General features: G+C 47.5%; 1 protein-coding gene across 10 annotated transcripts in view; it reads left to right on the top strand.

Moving 5' to 3' along the window:
- SHTN1 (shootin 1) overlaps window positions 1–16,425 on the top strand; it is a 162,149-nt gene that overhangs the window by 97,073 nt on the left and 48,651 nt on the right. For 7 of the 10 annotated variants that reach the window (XR_007911130.3, XR_011382204.2, XM_017348610.4 and 4 more), the window contains 5 exons: window positions 1–83; window positions 6,822–6,990; window positions 9,700–9,797; window positions 13,084–13,165; window positions 16,194–16,288. The exon at window positions 1–83 is cut by the window's left edge and continues 12 nt beyond it. Coding sequence is in view for 8 of the 10 variants with exons in the window: in XM_017348610.4 (XP_017204099.1) it covers window positions 1–83; window positions 6,822–6,990; window positions 9,700–9,797; window positions 13,084–13,165; window positions 16,194–16,288 (527 nt within the window). In the remaining 2 variants the exon portion in view is untranslated. The remainder of the gene's footprint in view (window positions 84–6,821; window positions 6,991–9,699; window positions 9,798–13,083; window positions 13,166–16,193; window positions 16,289–16,425) is intronic. The other 3 variants (XM_051824206.3, XM_051824204.3, XM_070057163.2) reach the window with 1 other exon arrangement.

The following is a 16,425-nucleotide window of genomic DNA, read 5'->3' on the forward strand; positions in this document are numbered from 1 at the left end:
TTATAGAGGAAGTTAATTTCATGCAGAACCATCTTGAAATAGAGAAGACTTGTCGAGAAAGCGCCGAAGCTTTGGCAACCAAGGTGAGACGATGATGAAGAATCCTTATCTGAGCTTTGTTTTGTATTTCAACTGTGCTTCTGAAAAGTGACTTTTGTCCGTGGTTACATTTCTGGTTCTCTAATCAGTTCTCTACTCCGACAGCAAGGAGAGTGTTGTATGGTTTCAGAATCGTGGAATTATGATTATGCAATTATCTGCCTTAATGCAAGGGTTATTTTGATTGTAAAGGAAGCCTTTGTGTGTGTTTGAGCATCTGTGTGTTTTGCTTGGGAAAAGTAGCCCCAGCCACGTCTTTGAACTGGACCGGCTGAATGTCTGTGCATTTAGTTAAAATGCTAACCCAGTGTAAAACTAACCTGGTGTGACATGGAAGAGCAATGAGTGTTTCACATCTGAATCAGATGAGAAAGTCAGCTGAAGCCCTACATTTCAGGTGCTTATTTGTGATAGCAAAGTGAGGGCGTGCGAAAGGTGACCCCTGGTGCCCCACTGATTGCTTCTAGCTGATGAATTTACCAAGTGTGTAATTTTCTATATTCTGTCTCATCAGAAGCACATTATTATTAAAGAATGTTTTCATCTCTGTCTTATGTATTTTGGGTTAGCTAAAATGCATGTGAACCACTTCATCAGAAAAAGGATGACAGCAATTTTCAACCAAATTTCATTAGTAATGCTAGTTGGGCTTCTTTTTCCCTCCTACCCATCGCCCACTTCCAAAGTATTTCTTTGGATGTGGCTGAAATCCTACTGCCAATACATAAGTGAATAAATAAATCTGTTTAATTCGTATGCATTAGCATTGTGCTTACCAGCGGAATTTGCTGAATTGTTTGTATAACAGCATGGTATTAGAATTTGTAAGATACTCAGTCGCACCTAAGAATGTAAATCTGTGAGTGTAACTTCTGTCCTGTTACTTGTCTGAGGAACACAGAGCAGTATGGCCACTGCTGTGAAGACCAGCGATAACTGGGCACTGGCACCTCCTTTTTACTCTGCTGCACGTCACTAGAGTTCACTCGCCAATAATACTGTGCAAATTCTTTTTCATTTATTTCTTCCGTGGAGCAGACAGAGGACACATGCACATGGAGCCTGATGGCTGCCCTGAGTCTTCCAGTGTCTGCAGATGGTGTCTGCATCTTCTCTTGTGACTACCAAGTGTTCCTGTCACCATAGCACTTCCAAAGCCAGGGCAGTGAGGGCCCCTCCCCGTGGGCAGAGTTTCTGTAAAGCAGTGGTTTGGGGCAGTATCTGCAGGCTTTATTTCTGATTCTGTCCTTGTGGGCATGTGTGGCACTAATTGACTTGGCTCTGCTCCCTGAACTGTGCTGTCTCAGCTTAAGTGACAGGATGCACTAGACTTAGTGCTGGGAACAGAGACGGTGTGGACTTTTGTTTCTTTGTGGTGCACTTTAATTGTTGGTCCATACATGGCCTGCTTCAAAAACTTACTTTGTCCTCCCTCTGGTTTGACTTAACAGGTGACCACTTGTCTTGTGTTAAATGTCAGGGTGGACCAGGGCTGGCTTATTAGGAATACCCCAAACCCTCCAGCTTCAGGGATGTGGCCCTGGAGGCTGTGTGTTGAGCGGTGGCCAGCTGGCTGCTGCATTCAGCCCTGGTTGTCACTCACCACGTCTTACCTAATACCTAAGGTCATTTTTCCAAGTTAATCTTAACTACAGGACCCTTAACTTACACCACCTGTGTACTGTTCTTTAAAAAGTGTTTTTGAAAATGCACGTATAGGCTGTACTTAGGCTACAAAACGACCTCACAGGGCCTGGAATCAAAAACAATCCCCACTCCCTCTCAAAAACACCAGTTCAGTTAAACAGCGCAGATACACAGATGTGCTCTTGGGCTGTAAATGGTACTCCAGCTTTGCGTGTGGAATCCGGAGGCTGCATGGTATGTGTGATCAGTAAGTGGCAGTATCACATTCTGAGTTAGGAATCAGTTGTCATTTTTCAAAGTAGCTCCATTTGCTGAGCAGCAAAGTTTCTCTGAATATTATTTTCCCAAATCTTTGCCATCAAATAAAAGGCAAGTGGAATATTTAATTCTTATGAAACTTCATAATTTTTTTACAAATAGGTGTGGTTACTTTGCTAAAATGTGTAGGAGAAACTGGTAAGAGTGGGCCAGGATTTAAGTTGCATGATCCAGAGCTGTTTAACTTGCTGGTTTTGCACCTTTAAACAGTCATTCAATTCTGCCCAGATGTGAATGGCGGTAGGTCCTGTCACTGGACGGTTATCAAACACTTGTTTTTGCCTTGTGACCTGGAACAACATATAATGTGCCTGGAACCTGTAACTTGATGAGTAGCTGCAGTGAAATTGCTTAGCTAACGTTTTTTGAGTACTGAATTCTCAAAAATGTCAGATGTCAGATGTCTTTTCTCAAAATATGGAAACAGGAGCAGGTATTCGGTGCAGTGGTTAAGCCGTCACCTGGGATGCCCGCATCCTGTGTCGAGGTGTGTGCTTTGTGTACTGGCTTATTCGCTTCCAACCCAGCTTCCTTTTAATGCTCACCCTGGGAGGTAGCCGACAGGGCTTCTGCTTATGTGGGAGACCCAGATTGAGTTCTCGGCTCCTTGTTTTAGCCTGGCTCAGCCCCAGCTGTTGTTGGAATTTAGGGAGTGAACCAGCTGATGGGAGAGGTCTCTCTCTATCTCTGTCTCTCTGCCTTTCAAATCTTTAAGATAAATAAACAGAAAAAAAAACCTAAACAAAATATGAAAATAGTGTTTCAGGGAAGACTTCTAGGCAACTTCCCAGCTGAGGTTGTTCTTGAGCCTATAACTTTTTGAAACGCAGTCAGTAGGGGGATTTTGGTGCCTTCTTTGAAAGAGACTTTAAGCGCTCCTGAGGGCAGGACTGTGATGGTAGGCTGGGAAGTAACACATGACAGGTCTTCAAAAAGCTCACGGAGGGGCAGGCATTGTGGAGCAGTGGGTTAAACAACACCCATATGAGCACCTGTTCCACTTCTGACCCAGTTTCCTGCTAATGCCCCTGGGAAAGCAGAGGAAGATGGCCCAAGTACTTGGACCCCTGCCATCTACACAGGAGACCCGGACGGAGTTTTGGGTTCCTGGCTTCAGCCTGACCCAGCCTTGGCTGTTGTGGCCATTTGGGGATGAAAGATCTTTTTCTCTCTCTCCCTTTCTCTCTGTCCTTCTACCTTTCAAATAAATAAGTCTTTTTTAAAAAGTTCATGGAAGTATGTATTATGAAAAAAGATGGGGATTTCCAAATTTGTTGCCCCCAAATAAGTTTTTTTTTAAGAAGATTTATTTATTTATTTGGAAATCAGAGAGAGAGAGAGAGAGAGAGAGATCTTCTATGCTCTGGTTCACTCCCCAGATGGCCGTAATGGCTGGGAGCCAGGAGCTTCCTCCAGGTCTCCTGTGTGGGAGCAGGGGCCCAAGAATCTGAGCCGCCTTCTGCTGCTGTCATCAGGCCATTCATTAGCAGGGAGCTGGGTCAGAAGTGGAGCAGCCCAAATGGGATGCTGGCCTTGCAGGCGATGGCTTAACCTGCCAAGCCACAATGCTGGCCCCTGAAATAAGCTATAACTTTTAATCCTATTTCTCTAGAAACTTTTTGAAATACCCTTCTATTAAGCACCAAAGCACAAATTACTATTTTCGTGAGCATTTCTGGAGGAAGAAGAAAATGCCTAGATGAATACCTTGGTTGAAGAAAACTATCTGATAGATGATTTCCAAAGCCAGACTTCTTTCCCTGCTGTGAATGGCTGGCACTACCCGAGGTCTTGCTGTGTGTTAGTTGCCGTATCAATCACGAGCTGGAGACAGAATCTGGCTGCAGAGCTGGCTTGTGTAGTGAGGGATTGCCTTGCCCACATCAGTGATTCTCGGCCTGGACGCTCCGTGGGATCACCTGGGCAGCTCTGGCGAGGCACTGTGCTGGACAAGCGCCCAGCATCCCACGTGGGCGCCTGTTCAAGTCCTGGCTGCTGCACTTCTGATCCAGCTCCCTGCTAAATGTGCCTGGGAAAGCAGTGGAAGATGGCCCAAGTCTTCGGGACCCTGAACCCACGTGGGAGACCTGAAGAAAAGCTCCTGGTTCCTAGTCTCAGACCTGCCCAGCTCTGGCCATTGCAGCCATTTGGGGAGTGAACCAGTGTATAAAAGATATCTCTATATATCTCCCTCTCTCTGTAGCTCTGCCTTCCAAATAAATTAATAAATCTAAAAAAAAGCTCTCCAGAGATTATGATGTAGAGTTGAGAACAATTAGCTTAAATTTTTTAAAAAGTTTTTTTTTTTTTTTTTTTGAAAGGCAGAGTGACAGAGAGAAAGAGATCTTCCGTTTCCTGTCGTACCCTGCAACTGGCCACAGTGGTCAGGCTGGAGTAGGCAGAATCCAGGATGCTGGGACTCCATCTGGACCTCCCATGCGGGTGCATGGGCCCAAGTACGTGGGCCACCATCTGCTGCTTTCCCAGTTGTGTTAGTAGGGAGCTGGACTGGAGGTAGAGCAGCCAGGAGTCGAACCCGAGCTTCCATATAGGATACCAGCACCGCAGGTGGCAGTGTCTTACCACGCTGTGCCACAACTCCAGGCCCCATGAGCCTAAATATCAGGAGGCAAAATTACAACTTAGGCCTCGAGTTTTTTCTTAAGTCGGTGTTTTCCCCCTAACTTTCAGAAAAGGTGGCCTGGTTTGAGAATTGACGTGAAAGGTCCTCGGGCCTCTGGGGTAGCATTCGTGGTTCACAGAGCGCACTGCAGTGCTCGGCTGGCTTTTCCACCTTGAGGAGGAGGGGTTTGGAAACGATGGGCCTCATCTCTTTCCCTGGTCCACTGGAGCTGTAGACCAGGCGGGGACGGCGCTCTCCAGCCTTCCAGGAGAAATCCCTGGGCGTGCCCGTAGCCATCTCGCAGAAATTCCTCCTGATTCCCCTAAGAGGTCAGGGCAAGCTTTTGTGCTCCCGGCCACGCTACTTGGAATCCGTTCGGGTTCTGTACTACCAGGGTAGGATTCAGACCTCCCAGGTTGAAGCGGGCTGCGCTTGCCCCGTGAGAGCCCCAGGAGCCCTAATTACAGTTCTGAGTGAAGGGCCGAGGGCAGACATGTGCCGTCCTAAACATCTGCTGGCGTGAGCTTTAAGTAAGGAAGGGCAGGTGCTGCCCCATGAGTTACATTTGCTTAGGCCCAGCCTCAGAAATTGCATTCAGATGCGCTCAATCAGGAGACCTGTTTTTATTTATTTAATTTTTGGTCTGGGAAAGAGAAAACATAAACAAAACCGTGTTTTCCTTTTAGTAGACATTGGACCAGGTTTAGCCCGAGTGTGATTTGTATTAATATTTTTATGTACATGAACATTAGCTAAGGAACGATGATAAGTCAAATGAGTAAACCTAAAAAACGACTCATTTCTGCGTCAGGGAGTAACAAATGCATCAGTAAATTAGCATTCTTATTTTCCCACTATCAATTAGAACTCTTTTTTTTTTTTTGACAGAGTTAGAGAGAGAGAGAGAGAGAGAGAGAAAAGTCTTCCTTTTTCCCTTGGTTCACCCCCCAAGTGGCTGTTGGCGGCTGTTGCGCTGCGCCAATCCGAAGCCAGGAGCCAGGTGCTTCCTCCTGGTCTCCCATGCAGGTACAGGGCCCAAGCACCTGGGCCATCCTCCACTGCACTCCCAGGCCACAGCAGAGAGCTGGACTGGAAGAGGAGCAACCGGGACAGAATCCAGCGCCCCAACTGGGACTAGAAGCCGGGGTGCCGGCACTGCAGGTGGAGGATTAGCCTAGTGAGCCACGGTACTGGCCAGAACTCTTTTTTTTTTTTTTTTTTTTTAGAGATAATAGAAACTTGTCTTGAGCTTTCTTGTGCATCACTGGGACTCTACATACAGGTAGCAGAAATACATCTTGAACTAGCTTAAGCAAGAAAGGAAAAAACGTGGGGATCAGAGGAATATTGAAGAATCAATCCCCCAGAACCCAGGAGCCAGGAGCAGTTGGGGAATGGACCGGGACCAGGGACGAGAGCCCTGCGGGCAGCCCTTTCTTCTTTGCTGTTTTCCTGCCTCTCTGGAACACGGTTCTGTTTCTGGCTTTCCTGCAGATCCCCTTCCTCTCTTCCTTGACTCAGGAAGAGTGTGGCTGCCAGCAGCTCCTGGCACCGCGGACACAGGGAAAGCAACTCCTCTCTGGCTTATAGCCTAGGCATTTCTAGAAAGGTTCTGATTGGTCATGTGCCTGATCCCTGGACAGATGAGTGGTGGTCAGAGGAATGGGAATGTGCTCTGGGAAAGTGTGCCCCTTCCCAGGGGAATCAGGCAGAACCACGAGAAGAGTGGCAGTGTCCAAAAGAGAGGGGGCCCGAGCCAGCAGGGGCTGAAAGGACCCATGGCGCAGCAGCGCACACCCCTTGTCTTGATGAGGGCGGTCTGTGACCATACGGCACTTGAGATTCGGTTGAAGCTACGCCAGCCTTCTTTCTTAATTCCTTATGTGCCCTGTCATGTGTAACTGTCCTTTGCACTAGCTGCTGGTTGTAATCTAGGCCTCAGATCTTAAAGTAATAAATTCAATATTAAAATGCGTGACGAAAACCTTACTTAATGAATCTGCTAATTGTTACATCCTGCTGTGAATGTTGACGGATATGTAAGACAAAAATGCACTTAATTTGTCTGTTGTTTAAAAATCCAAGACACTCATTTGACTACTGTTAAGATGACTGTTTTTACATTTTATTTTAGCTAAATAAAGAAAATAAAACACTGAAACGAATCAGCATGTTATACATGGCCAAGCTGGGGCCGGATGTAATAACAGAGGAAATCAACACCGACGACGATGATTTCTCCACGGACACAGAGGCCGCCCCCGAGACGTGCGTCTCCATTCAGTGTCAGAAGCAAATCAAAGGTGGGACTCTGGGTTTAATTATTGAGCCTAATTTTGACTTGTATCGGAACAGTGCTGCTCAGCTGGGACCACATGTCAGGACTGCGTGGGACTTTGTATGAACACTGATGCTAAGATCCCACCCCTCAAAATTCTGGTGTCATTGTCCAGGGGTTAGCTTGGTTGAGAATCATGATAGGCTATAACATGTGCTGTGTGAGTTGCTTGTTTGGAATGAGGCGCTTTTGAAAGTGCTGTGTTGGCCGGTGCCGCGCTCAGTAGGCTAATCCTCCACCTGTGGCACCGGCACACCGGGTTCTAGCCCTGGTCGGGGCGCCGGATTCTGTCCCGGTTGCTCCTCTTCCAGGCCAGCTCTCTGCTGTGGCCTAGGAGTGCAGTGGAGGATGGCCCAAGTGCTTGGGCCCGGCATCCGCATGGGAGACCAGGGGAAGCACCTGGCTCCTGGCTTTGGATCAGCGCAGTGCGGGGAAGCACCTGGCTCCTGGCTTTGGATCAGCGCAGTGCGCCGGCTGCAGCAGCCATTGGGGGGTGAACCAACGGAAAAAGGAAGACCTTTCTCTCTCTCTCTCTCTCTGTACACTCTGCCTGTCAAAAAAAAATGCTGTGTCTCCAGATACAGCCAGTTATTGTGTCACCTCAAGAATGTGGACTATGTGTTAATGTACTATTGTTAAATGAAGGAGAATGGATAAGCATTTATGTGGCCAATAAGACCTTTTGGCTTGGGGAAGATCTCTCCCCTCTGTCTCGCTGTCTGCCCTCCGAGAGCTTGCCGTGTGGCGCAGGTGTTGAGTTCCGTGCAGTATGCACCATTAGACAACTGTGCTGGCCAGCAGCAAGTGCAGGGAGGCGAGATCACGCGCATCTGTCAGCTGCAGCTGAACTTTATTCATACACACACGGGGTCTTCAGAAACTTCACCGAAAACGCATATTATGAAAATACTGTGCATGGATTTCAAAATTTTCTTTTTTGCACCAAAGTCAACCTCTCTTTTAATTCTAATTTCCATGACCTTTTGAAGTGCCCATGTGCTTACGTGTGTATATTAAAAATGTGGAAAAGTGTTTGGCTCAGTAACTGTTGGAGCATTTTGACTTAGTACTGTCAAAAGCAATGCTCATTAGTTTGGTGGGCAGACTGGAGGTGTGTTGGAGGCCCCATCCTCACCAGCTCTGCCACCCCTCAGCCTAAGACGTGGTCGATTTTGTGTTGGTGGCGAGGGAGAAGAAGGACACTGCTCTCCCTCCCTTAGGTCTCCTGTAGTCTCCTACGCTTCTGGGGCCTTAGCCAGCCAATGGAGAAGGTGGTTGTGGACGAATCCCTGAGAACTTCTGCATGCTGAGTTCATGTAAAAAATTAGGTCGAAAAATGAAAAGCAGTGAAGAACCAAGTGGCAGAACAGTAGGCCTGTGGCATTTGTTTAAGAAATCTATGCTAATCCTTGTAGATTTTTAAACATTCGGTTGGATAACTTTAACAAAGAAAGCTTTTACTCTTAGATTTGCTGATATTTTCATTGTAGTGACAAGTTTTTCATTAAATCCCAATAATAAAAAATAAAAAATAAATTTAGAAACAAAACACCTACAAGATTTTTTGTTAAGATGTATTTATTTATCTTGAAAGAAAGAGATCTTTGCTTCACTCCCCAAGTGGCAACAGTGGCCAGGGCTGGTCCAGGCAGAAGCCAGGAGCTTCATCCAGGTCTCCCACATGGGTGGCAGGGGCCCAAACACTTGGGTCATCCTCCGCTGCTTTTCCCAGGCCATTAGCAGGGAGCCGGAGTGGAAGTAGAGTAGCCTGGACACAAACCCGTGCCCCTATGGGACGTCGGTGCCAGGCAGCGGCTTTACCTGCCACACCGCAGTGCTGGCCCCCAAGTGGTTACATTCTGAGTTGGTTCAAATCAATCGAGGGCCTATACATTGGCAGCATGTCAGGATTTTTTCCTTCACATCAAAATCTCCAAGTCAGTAGTCATCTCGTTGTTGGTATTATATTGTGACAAGGGCCCATGGCCATTAAGAAGTAAAAAAGAAATTAGTATAATGCCTTAATTTGTTTTGCTGAGAGCCTAAAATTTTTGCTTTGAAATGCCAGTGGAATCTGGACGTGACAGATTGTCAGGAAAACTTGATCTGGTGCATTTGACATGGTGAGGTCACCTGATAGAAAATTACTGCTAGCCATGGCTTTATCGGGGCAGGTGTGGTGAGGCACACACCTGAGATTCCCGTTACCCTTTGGGTCTTCATTTTCTTTTCAGTTTTTTTTAAGGAGTTATTTATTTTTGTTTCATGTGAGAGAGAAGGAATGCCTCCATCCTCTGGTTCACTCCTGAAATGCCAGCGATAGCTGGAGCTTGACATACCAAAGCCAGGAGCCCAGAGCTCCATTCAGGTCTCCAACATGGATGTCAGAGCCCGAGTTCTTGAGCCTTCCCTGCTGCCTACAGGGTGTGCATTCGCAGGAAGCTGGATTAGAAGTGGAGCCGGGACTTGAACCCTGGTGCTCCAGCTGGGGTGTGGGTGGCCCACGTGCACTCTTGGCTGAAACAGCGAACGCTTGTCCTCGTCTTCTTTTTAGTGTTAAATGACCCTGACCATAAGCTGCAGGTGGACTGGCACTTTGAATCTGGTGGACCAGGCTGAGTTTTTCTTTTAAAAATAACTTCTGGGTGTGTTTTTTTTTCCTTTAAAAATGCAGAACTTCGAGATCAGATTGTATCTGTTCAGGAGGAAAAGAAGATACTGGCCATTGAGCTGGAGAATCTCAAGAGCAAACTCGTGGAAGTGATAGAAGAAGTAAGTGTCTTAGGCCTGAAAGGTAAAAGCCTGCCATGATTTCAGGTGTTTGGGACTAAGTTAGGACTTCAATTTTTATTTACTTATCATTTATTTATTTGGAAGGCAGACTTGAGAAGAGGAGGAGAGACGGAGCGATCTTCCATCTGCTCGCTCACTCCCCAAATGACTGCAGGGGCGCTGAGTGTGGGCCGGGCCCAAGCCAGGAGCTGGAACTCCATCTGGGTCTCCCATGTGGGTGGCAGGGGTCCAGATACTTTCCCAGGTGTATTAGCAGGGAGCCAGATCAGGAGTGGAGCAGCTGGGACTTGAATTCCCCCCCCCCCCCATATGGGATGCTGGTGGTGCATACAGTGGCTTGACCTGCTGCAACAACTCCAGCCCCGCAAGTTCTGTATCTGGTGTGAGCATCACATTCCAGTTCCAACCCTCCCCCATTTCACTCTGACCAAAAGCTGTAGAAAATAAGATGACGAACATTCACGTGCCCACGGCCCAGCTTATTAAATGAAGCACTAAAGTAGCACTGAAGTGTTGTCAGGTCTTCCCCAGTTCTTACTGTGTGAGGAAGTTTGTGAGAATGGGAGTCCCTGTCTCGGGTCCTGTCCTTTATTGATGCGGGAGAGGAATGGAGACGGGAATGTGCTTCTCCAGAGATGGTGGGCTTGGTGGGAAGGGCTGTCTCTCTCTCTGCTTCCAGCAGACATTTATGACAGGAGGTAGAATGAATTGCATAGGTATTGGGAGAATTTTTTCTTTGAATCCGTGTTAAGAATAGGAATATACAATCCCCCTTTTTCAAAAGTTTTATTTGTTTTAATTGCACAGTGACAGAGAAAGAGATTTTCTTCCTTCCTTCCTTCCTTCCTTCCACCCACCCACCCACCCACCCATCCATCCATTCATCCATCCATCCAACCAACCAACCAACCAACCATCTGCTGGTTTACTCTCCAAATGTCCACAACAGCAGAGCTTGACCAGGCAGAAGCAAGGACCCAGGAGCTCTGTCTGGGTCTCCCATGTAAGGGACAGGAACCCAAGTGCTTGAGCCTTCGCCTACAGCCTCCCCAGGATGTGCATTAGCAGGAAGCTGGATTGGGAGTGGAGGCTGGACTCTATCCCAGGCACTCTGATATGGGATGTGGGCATCCCAGACACAAACCACTGTGCCATAATGCCTTGAGGCTCAGCCTTCAGAATCTTAATTTAACTTGACTCAGTGATTTTTAGCAGTTCCCAGCAGGTGTGCCACAGCGCCTGTGGGCAGCCACATTTGTGACCTCTGCTCCCCTATGTGGCTGAAGAAGAGGCTGGGGGAAGTACCCACCAGCCTCCCAGCTCCTGACACATTGACTTACTGTGGCGAAGTGCTGTGATGGTGGGAAGATGGATGGTGATGTCCTGGACCTAACTATTATCACACAGTGTATGCCTCTTATTAATTTAAACCAAACACACCAACAAGGCTGATACTAAGAGACTCTGGGAGTGTCGATAGGTTCGGAACGCTTTGTCACCGTTCCCCGAGCGTGTTTCCTGAGTATAGCCCTAGGAGAGGGCTAAGAACATCCTGGCTGGCTGTGCTCCTCCGTCCTGGGTCTTTATTGCTGCTGCTCTCCCCTTCCACTGAGTGGTGTTGCTGGAAGGTGGTGTAGAAATCTGTTTTATTATGACTAGTTCAGACATCCGGAAAGGTACAAAGACAAAATAACAGGTGCCCACGTCCCTCCTGCGTACCGTAATGCATGGAGCGTGAGCGCCATGGGGGCGACCTTGGTGTGCGCCACTTCCCAGCTATGTTCTTCCCACTCCCTGCCCAGTGTCCCTGAACAGCCGCTGCTCTGAACTTGGTGTTCACACGTTTCCTGCAGCACGCAGTATTTTGAGTGTTCTTAATTGATGTAAGCAGATCTGCTTTTTGAATTCAACACAATGTATCTGAGATTTACCCACCTTGATAGGTATAGCTTTACATTTTTTAAAAAGCTGCTTTGTGATATTGTCTTCTGTTGATGTCAGCTACTTCAGAACTATAAACTTTTGGGGGAGAATTTTTCATATTTGTTTAAGCCAAATATCATCAAATGTGAATGTTTTTTTGATGTTAAAAGTTCATGTGTGTTATACTGTCGCTCCCCCTCTTCGCGGAGGAACGACACAGGACCCTGGACTGTTCTTTTGTCTGCTCGGCCCTTCCCGGGTTTGCTGCTGGTTCTTCCCAGGTTGGCTGCCGTCCCTCCACCTCTGTGGAAGGGCGGTGCCCCTGCCACTTTCTCCACTTCCGCGGGGGAGTGGCACACCGCCGGCCGGCTCTCTTGGCGGCTGCTCAGATGTTATCCGGATGTTCCCCTTAGATGTTCCTGGTGCATGTTGTCTCTCTCCTCCTTTATAGTCCTCTTCCGCCAATCCCAACTCTGCTACCCACATGCCGAGTACGCTGCTCGCCTCCAATCAGGAGCAGGATCAGCTCCTGCAGGTTACTGGTCGAACTGGAGACAGCTGTGTAAAAGTTGTTTCCTCCTCTCCCAGCGCCATATTGTGGGAGAGCAGATGCATAGAATAAGTCTTAATTCCAGTAACTTAGTCTAGTCCGAGTTGCTCCCCACATTATACTTAAGTCAAAAGTCACCAAAGTTTAAAAATGAATCCAAAATTGAGTATTCACGTATTTTCTGGGTGATGTCTCATTGGATTTTTGCATTAAAAATATGAAGCTTAGGGTCGGTGCTGCTGCACAGCCTGTTAAGCCACAGCATGCAGCCCCAGCGTCCGGTATGCGAGCGTAGGTTCAAGTCCTGGCTGCTCCACTTCCCATCCAGCTTCCTGCTAATCCACCTGGCAGAGCAGTGCAGTGGGAAACCTGGGTGTAATCTTAGGCTCCTGACTTCAGCGTGGACTAGTCCAGGCTGTTGCAGCCATTTAGGGCTTGGACAGCAGATGGAAGATCTCTTTCTTTGTCATTCTGCCTTTCAAATAAGTAAATACATCTTTAAAAAAATATATATGAAGCCTTTTACATCAGCTGGCTAGAGTACTGCATGTTTAGGGACCAACACCAGCGGTAACTGGAGTCTGGAGACATATTCCGGGCCAAGTGTACATCAACTTAAATAGCAACCTTTGAAGCTTTAAAGAAACGCTTTAATAAAAAGCCTTAGCCAGTCTCTGCTTTAGATTGTAACTTCATGTCGAAAGTTGAACAGCACTCTGAGTATCACACATCGCCATATGTTCTGCTTTACAATTTTGGGTCTTTTCTTCCCTCGAAATCTCACATTTTTAGGTAAATAAAGTTAAACAAGAGAAGGCTGTTTTACATTCCGAAGTTCTTGAACAGAGGAAAGTTTTAGAAAAATGCAACAGAGGTATGTCTTTCCAGTCTCCTTTCTCAAATACACGTGTGGTTGGTTGATGTATTCTGGGTGTCACTTTCCACCTGTGCCCATGGCTTTCCACAGCCACAGCCTTCTCCGGGGCTGTGTTTTCCTAGCAACGAGTCTTTCTCTTTCCTGCTGTCTCACCACTCCCCTTAGAGTGTGGGGACGGTGAAAAGTGATTCCCCTGGAGGAACCTGGAAGCCACCTGCTCTGAAACCTCACGCCTAATGCTGCTGCTGTTCTGGGTACGTCCTAGGACCACGGCTGTTTCTTGGCTACCCCTTAGCATTCATATACTGGATAGGTTATTTAGTCACTCCAGTTCGAGAAGAGATTCGTTATCTACATCAATATACATAACTATACAGCATATACATATCTGCCTAAATACACAATACACATGTTGTGTATTTACGACATTTCCAATGAGAAGATGTGGAGCATGGGACGGGGCGGGGAGGGGGGTGACTGGTACAGCAGTTGTGTACTCGCTCTGAGGGCTGGCTGTGAGCTGGCTAGCAGCCATGCAGCCAGGGAGCTGAGGTCTTGCAAATGCATCACTTGAGGTCAGACCTCATGGGCATGAGGGGCCATGCCCAGTGGCTGCTTCCAGAGCAGCCCAGTAGATGACAGTGTGACCTCCCCTGTGGGGGTGTGGCCGACAGTGACCGCGTCATCCTCGTTCATCACAGCATCAGGTCTCCCGGGAGTCGCTCATGGTCCCCAGCTAGGACCAGGGAGTGATGCAAAGTGCAGTCTGCAGAAGCCCTCCTGGCCGGTTGCTTTTTGTTTTCCCCGTCCCCTCGGCCCCACTGTGTGTTCAGAAGCTACAGCCGATGCTAATACTAATGAATACTAACGGGAGATCAGACCTGGCCTTGGTAGTAGGTCTCAGCCTTCGTGATTGTGTTTTTGGAAACGAAATGACCTTGTAGTTCAGCGTGGGGGAGCATTGGGTTGCAGCCTTCCTTCAGTCTTCGTGGATTTGCAGAAGGAAGCGGCATAGAAGTTTCCAGTCTCGCTGCGCTGTGCTGGAGACAGGATTCCAGGGAGGCCGACCCCGTGGTCTTGCCTGCAGAGCTGCCCGTCTAGTGTGGGACAGCGTTTATGTGACCAAACACACAGCTGGCCCCGCAGAAGCCAAGGCAGAAGGCCAGGACATGTAAAATTGGCTTTTCATCCCAGTGTGCGGGACGCAGAAGAGAGAGTGAGTTAGAGCCCGCAACTTCAGAGAGTCGGAGCCGTCCTTGTTTGCTCCATGAAATTTCTCCCTTAAATAGGTTGGACAGTCATTTAGCTCTCAGGGACCTATAATTCACACCACAAACCAGCACTTAGGTTGCTGACTTGAGTAAGTCGCTCCGTCTTTGGTCTGAGGAGGCAGGAGACTTGCAGGGAGCAGAGTCTGAAATTCTATGTCATTACCCAGCAAACCAGTCCTTAGTCAGTTAGGGCTGACAGGCCGGGCGGAGGGACCACTCGGAGAGCCTGCCCCGAGGCGGAAGGCAGCGTGAGTGTGCCTCAGTTGCGCACCGCAGCACCTCCGCAAAGCCCCCCTGGATGGCGCGCAGACCCCCGTGCCACGCACCACTTCTGACGGCTGTGCCGTGCCCTCTGTCCTGTCTTTGGAAGGCTTCTGTCTATCTTAGAGCAATTCTTGAGAGTGAAGCTCTGACTCTTGGGGCCTGAATGGACCTGAGACAGTTCCACTCCTTTGTAACCATGGAGATGGCTTAAAAATACAGGTTTGCTGGTGGGAAATTTAGATTCATTTGGGATCGCAATCTAGAGACAAACACTATTAACATTGTAGTGTCTGTAGTTCCAATCTTAAAGAAAGCTACATCTACACTACTTTGTTGGTTAAGTATACCTCTGGCGTATATGGCAGACAAAGAGAGCACCAGTAAACAAAAATGTGTCCCTACCGAGAGCTTACAAGGCCACGACATCCCTGGGTACTCAGACCTCTGTCTTGAATTTTTATATTTCCTTTCTTTATAGTTCTGCCAAATAAGCACATTGCTTAATCCTGCATGTTTTTGCACTTTATTTAAACAGAATCACTCTGCATATAACTTGCATCTTTTTGTGTCTCTGAGAGACATCTGTGTGGCACTGAACAGACCAGCCACGGCTAGGGGATGTTTATTTTCGCCTCTGCATAATATTCTGTTAGTAGTCAGCGCCAGCATTTGTTTCTCCAGTGTCCTCTTGGTGAACATTTAAATTGTTTACAGTCTTTTTTGCTGCTTGTTCATACTGCTATGAAAGTTGTGCTACACATTCCAAGCTCTGTATGGAATGTAAGCTTTTATCTTTGATTTCACAATGTAACACCAGATTATTTGTGAGTAAGTGTATTGGGTTCCATTCCTATTGGTGTGATGTGTTCCAGAGGTCCTCTGTCCTCTGCAGCCTTCCTGTGGCCACATCTCTCCGTGTTTACGGATCTCCTCTCTGGGGGGTGTGGTGTAGAAAGATGTTTTCCTGCTTCCTAGTGATTAGCATCTTCCCCTGTGTCACTCAGCCTTCTGTGTGGGTCCTGTTCTGTGAAATGCTTGCTAATATGTTTTATCTGAGTTTAAACAGAAAGCAAAAACGAATTCACGTTGCATTCATTTTTATAACATTTATTTTTTAAGCATAATGAATGTCTTTCAGTCACTCTGCTTCTCCTGTGTAGTTTCGATGGCAGAGAATATTTCTTGTAACTCAGTTCACTGATCTTCCATGTCGGGCTGGACTCTGCCACTTGTTTTAGCAGTGACGCCCAGAGCACTCTGCATCCGGAGCTCTGTGGATGCGCATAACTGAGTCTTTTAAGATCTGCATTCCTAGGAGTGGGATCCTTGAGTCTAAAGGCATGAGTCATTGTGGGTTTTTGATTGCTGTTACCAAGCCACTCACCACAGAAGTTTCCTCAGTTTGTACGTTAACCATACAACCCCGCTTTCCCTGCCTGCCCCCGGCCGGTTGTCTCACGTTGTCTGCTTTCTCCTCCTGTCGTCCGCAGTGTCCATGTTAGCAGTGGAAGAGTACGAGGAGATGCAGGTCAGCCTGGAGCTGGAGAAAGACCTCCGGAAGAAAGCAGAGTCGTTTGCACAAGAGGTGGGTGCCGTGGAGAGACCCCACTTGATGTCTGTGTTTTCCAAGGTGCTCGTGGGTGACATAGTAACGCTTTTTTTTTTTTTTTTTTTTTTGAGGTTGAATGCAAACTTAGCATTGAATTAAGGATCAGCTTGCTT

The sequence above is a fragment of the Oryctolagus cuniculus genome, chromosome 15 (assembly GCF_051225735.1).
Source record: "Oryctolagus cuniculus isolate XC-2025 breed Fujian yellow rabbit chromosome 15, ASM5122573v1, whole genome shotgun sequence".
In the NCBI taxonomy this organism is placed as follows: domain Eukaryota; kingdom Metazoa; phylum Chordata; class Mammalia; order Lagomorpha; family Leporidae; genus Oryctolagus; species Oryctolagus cuniculus.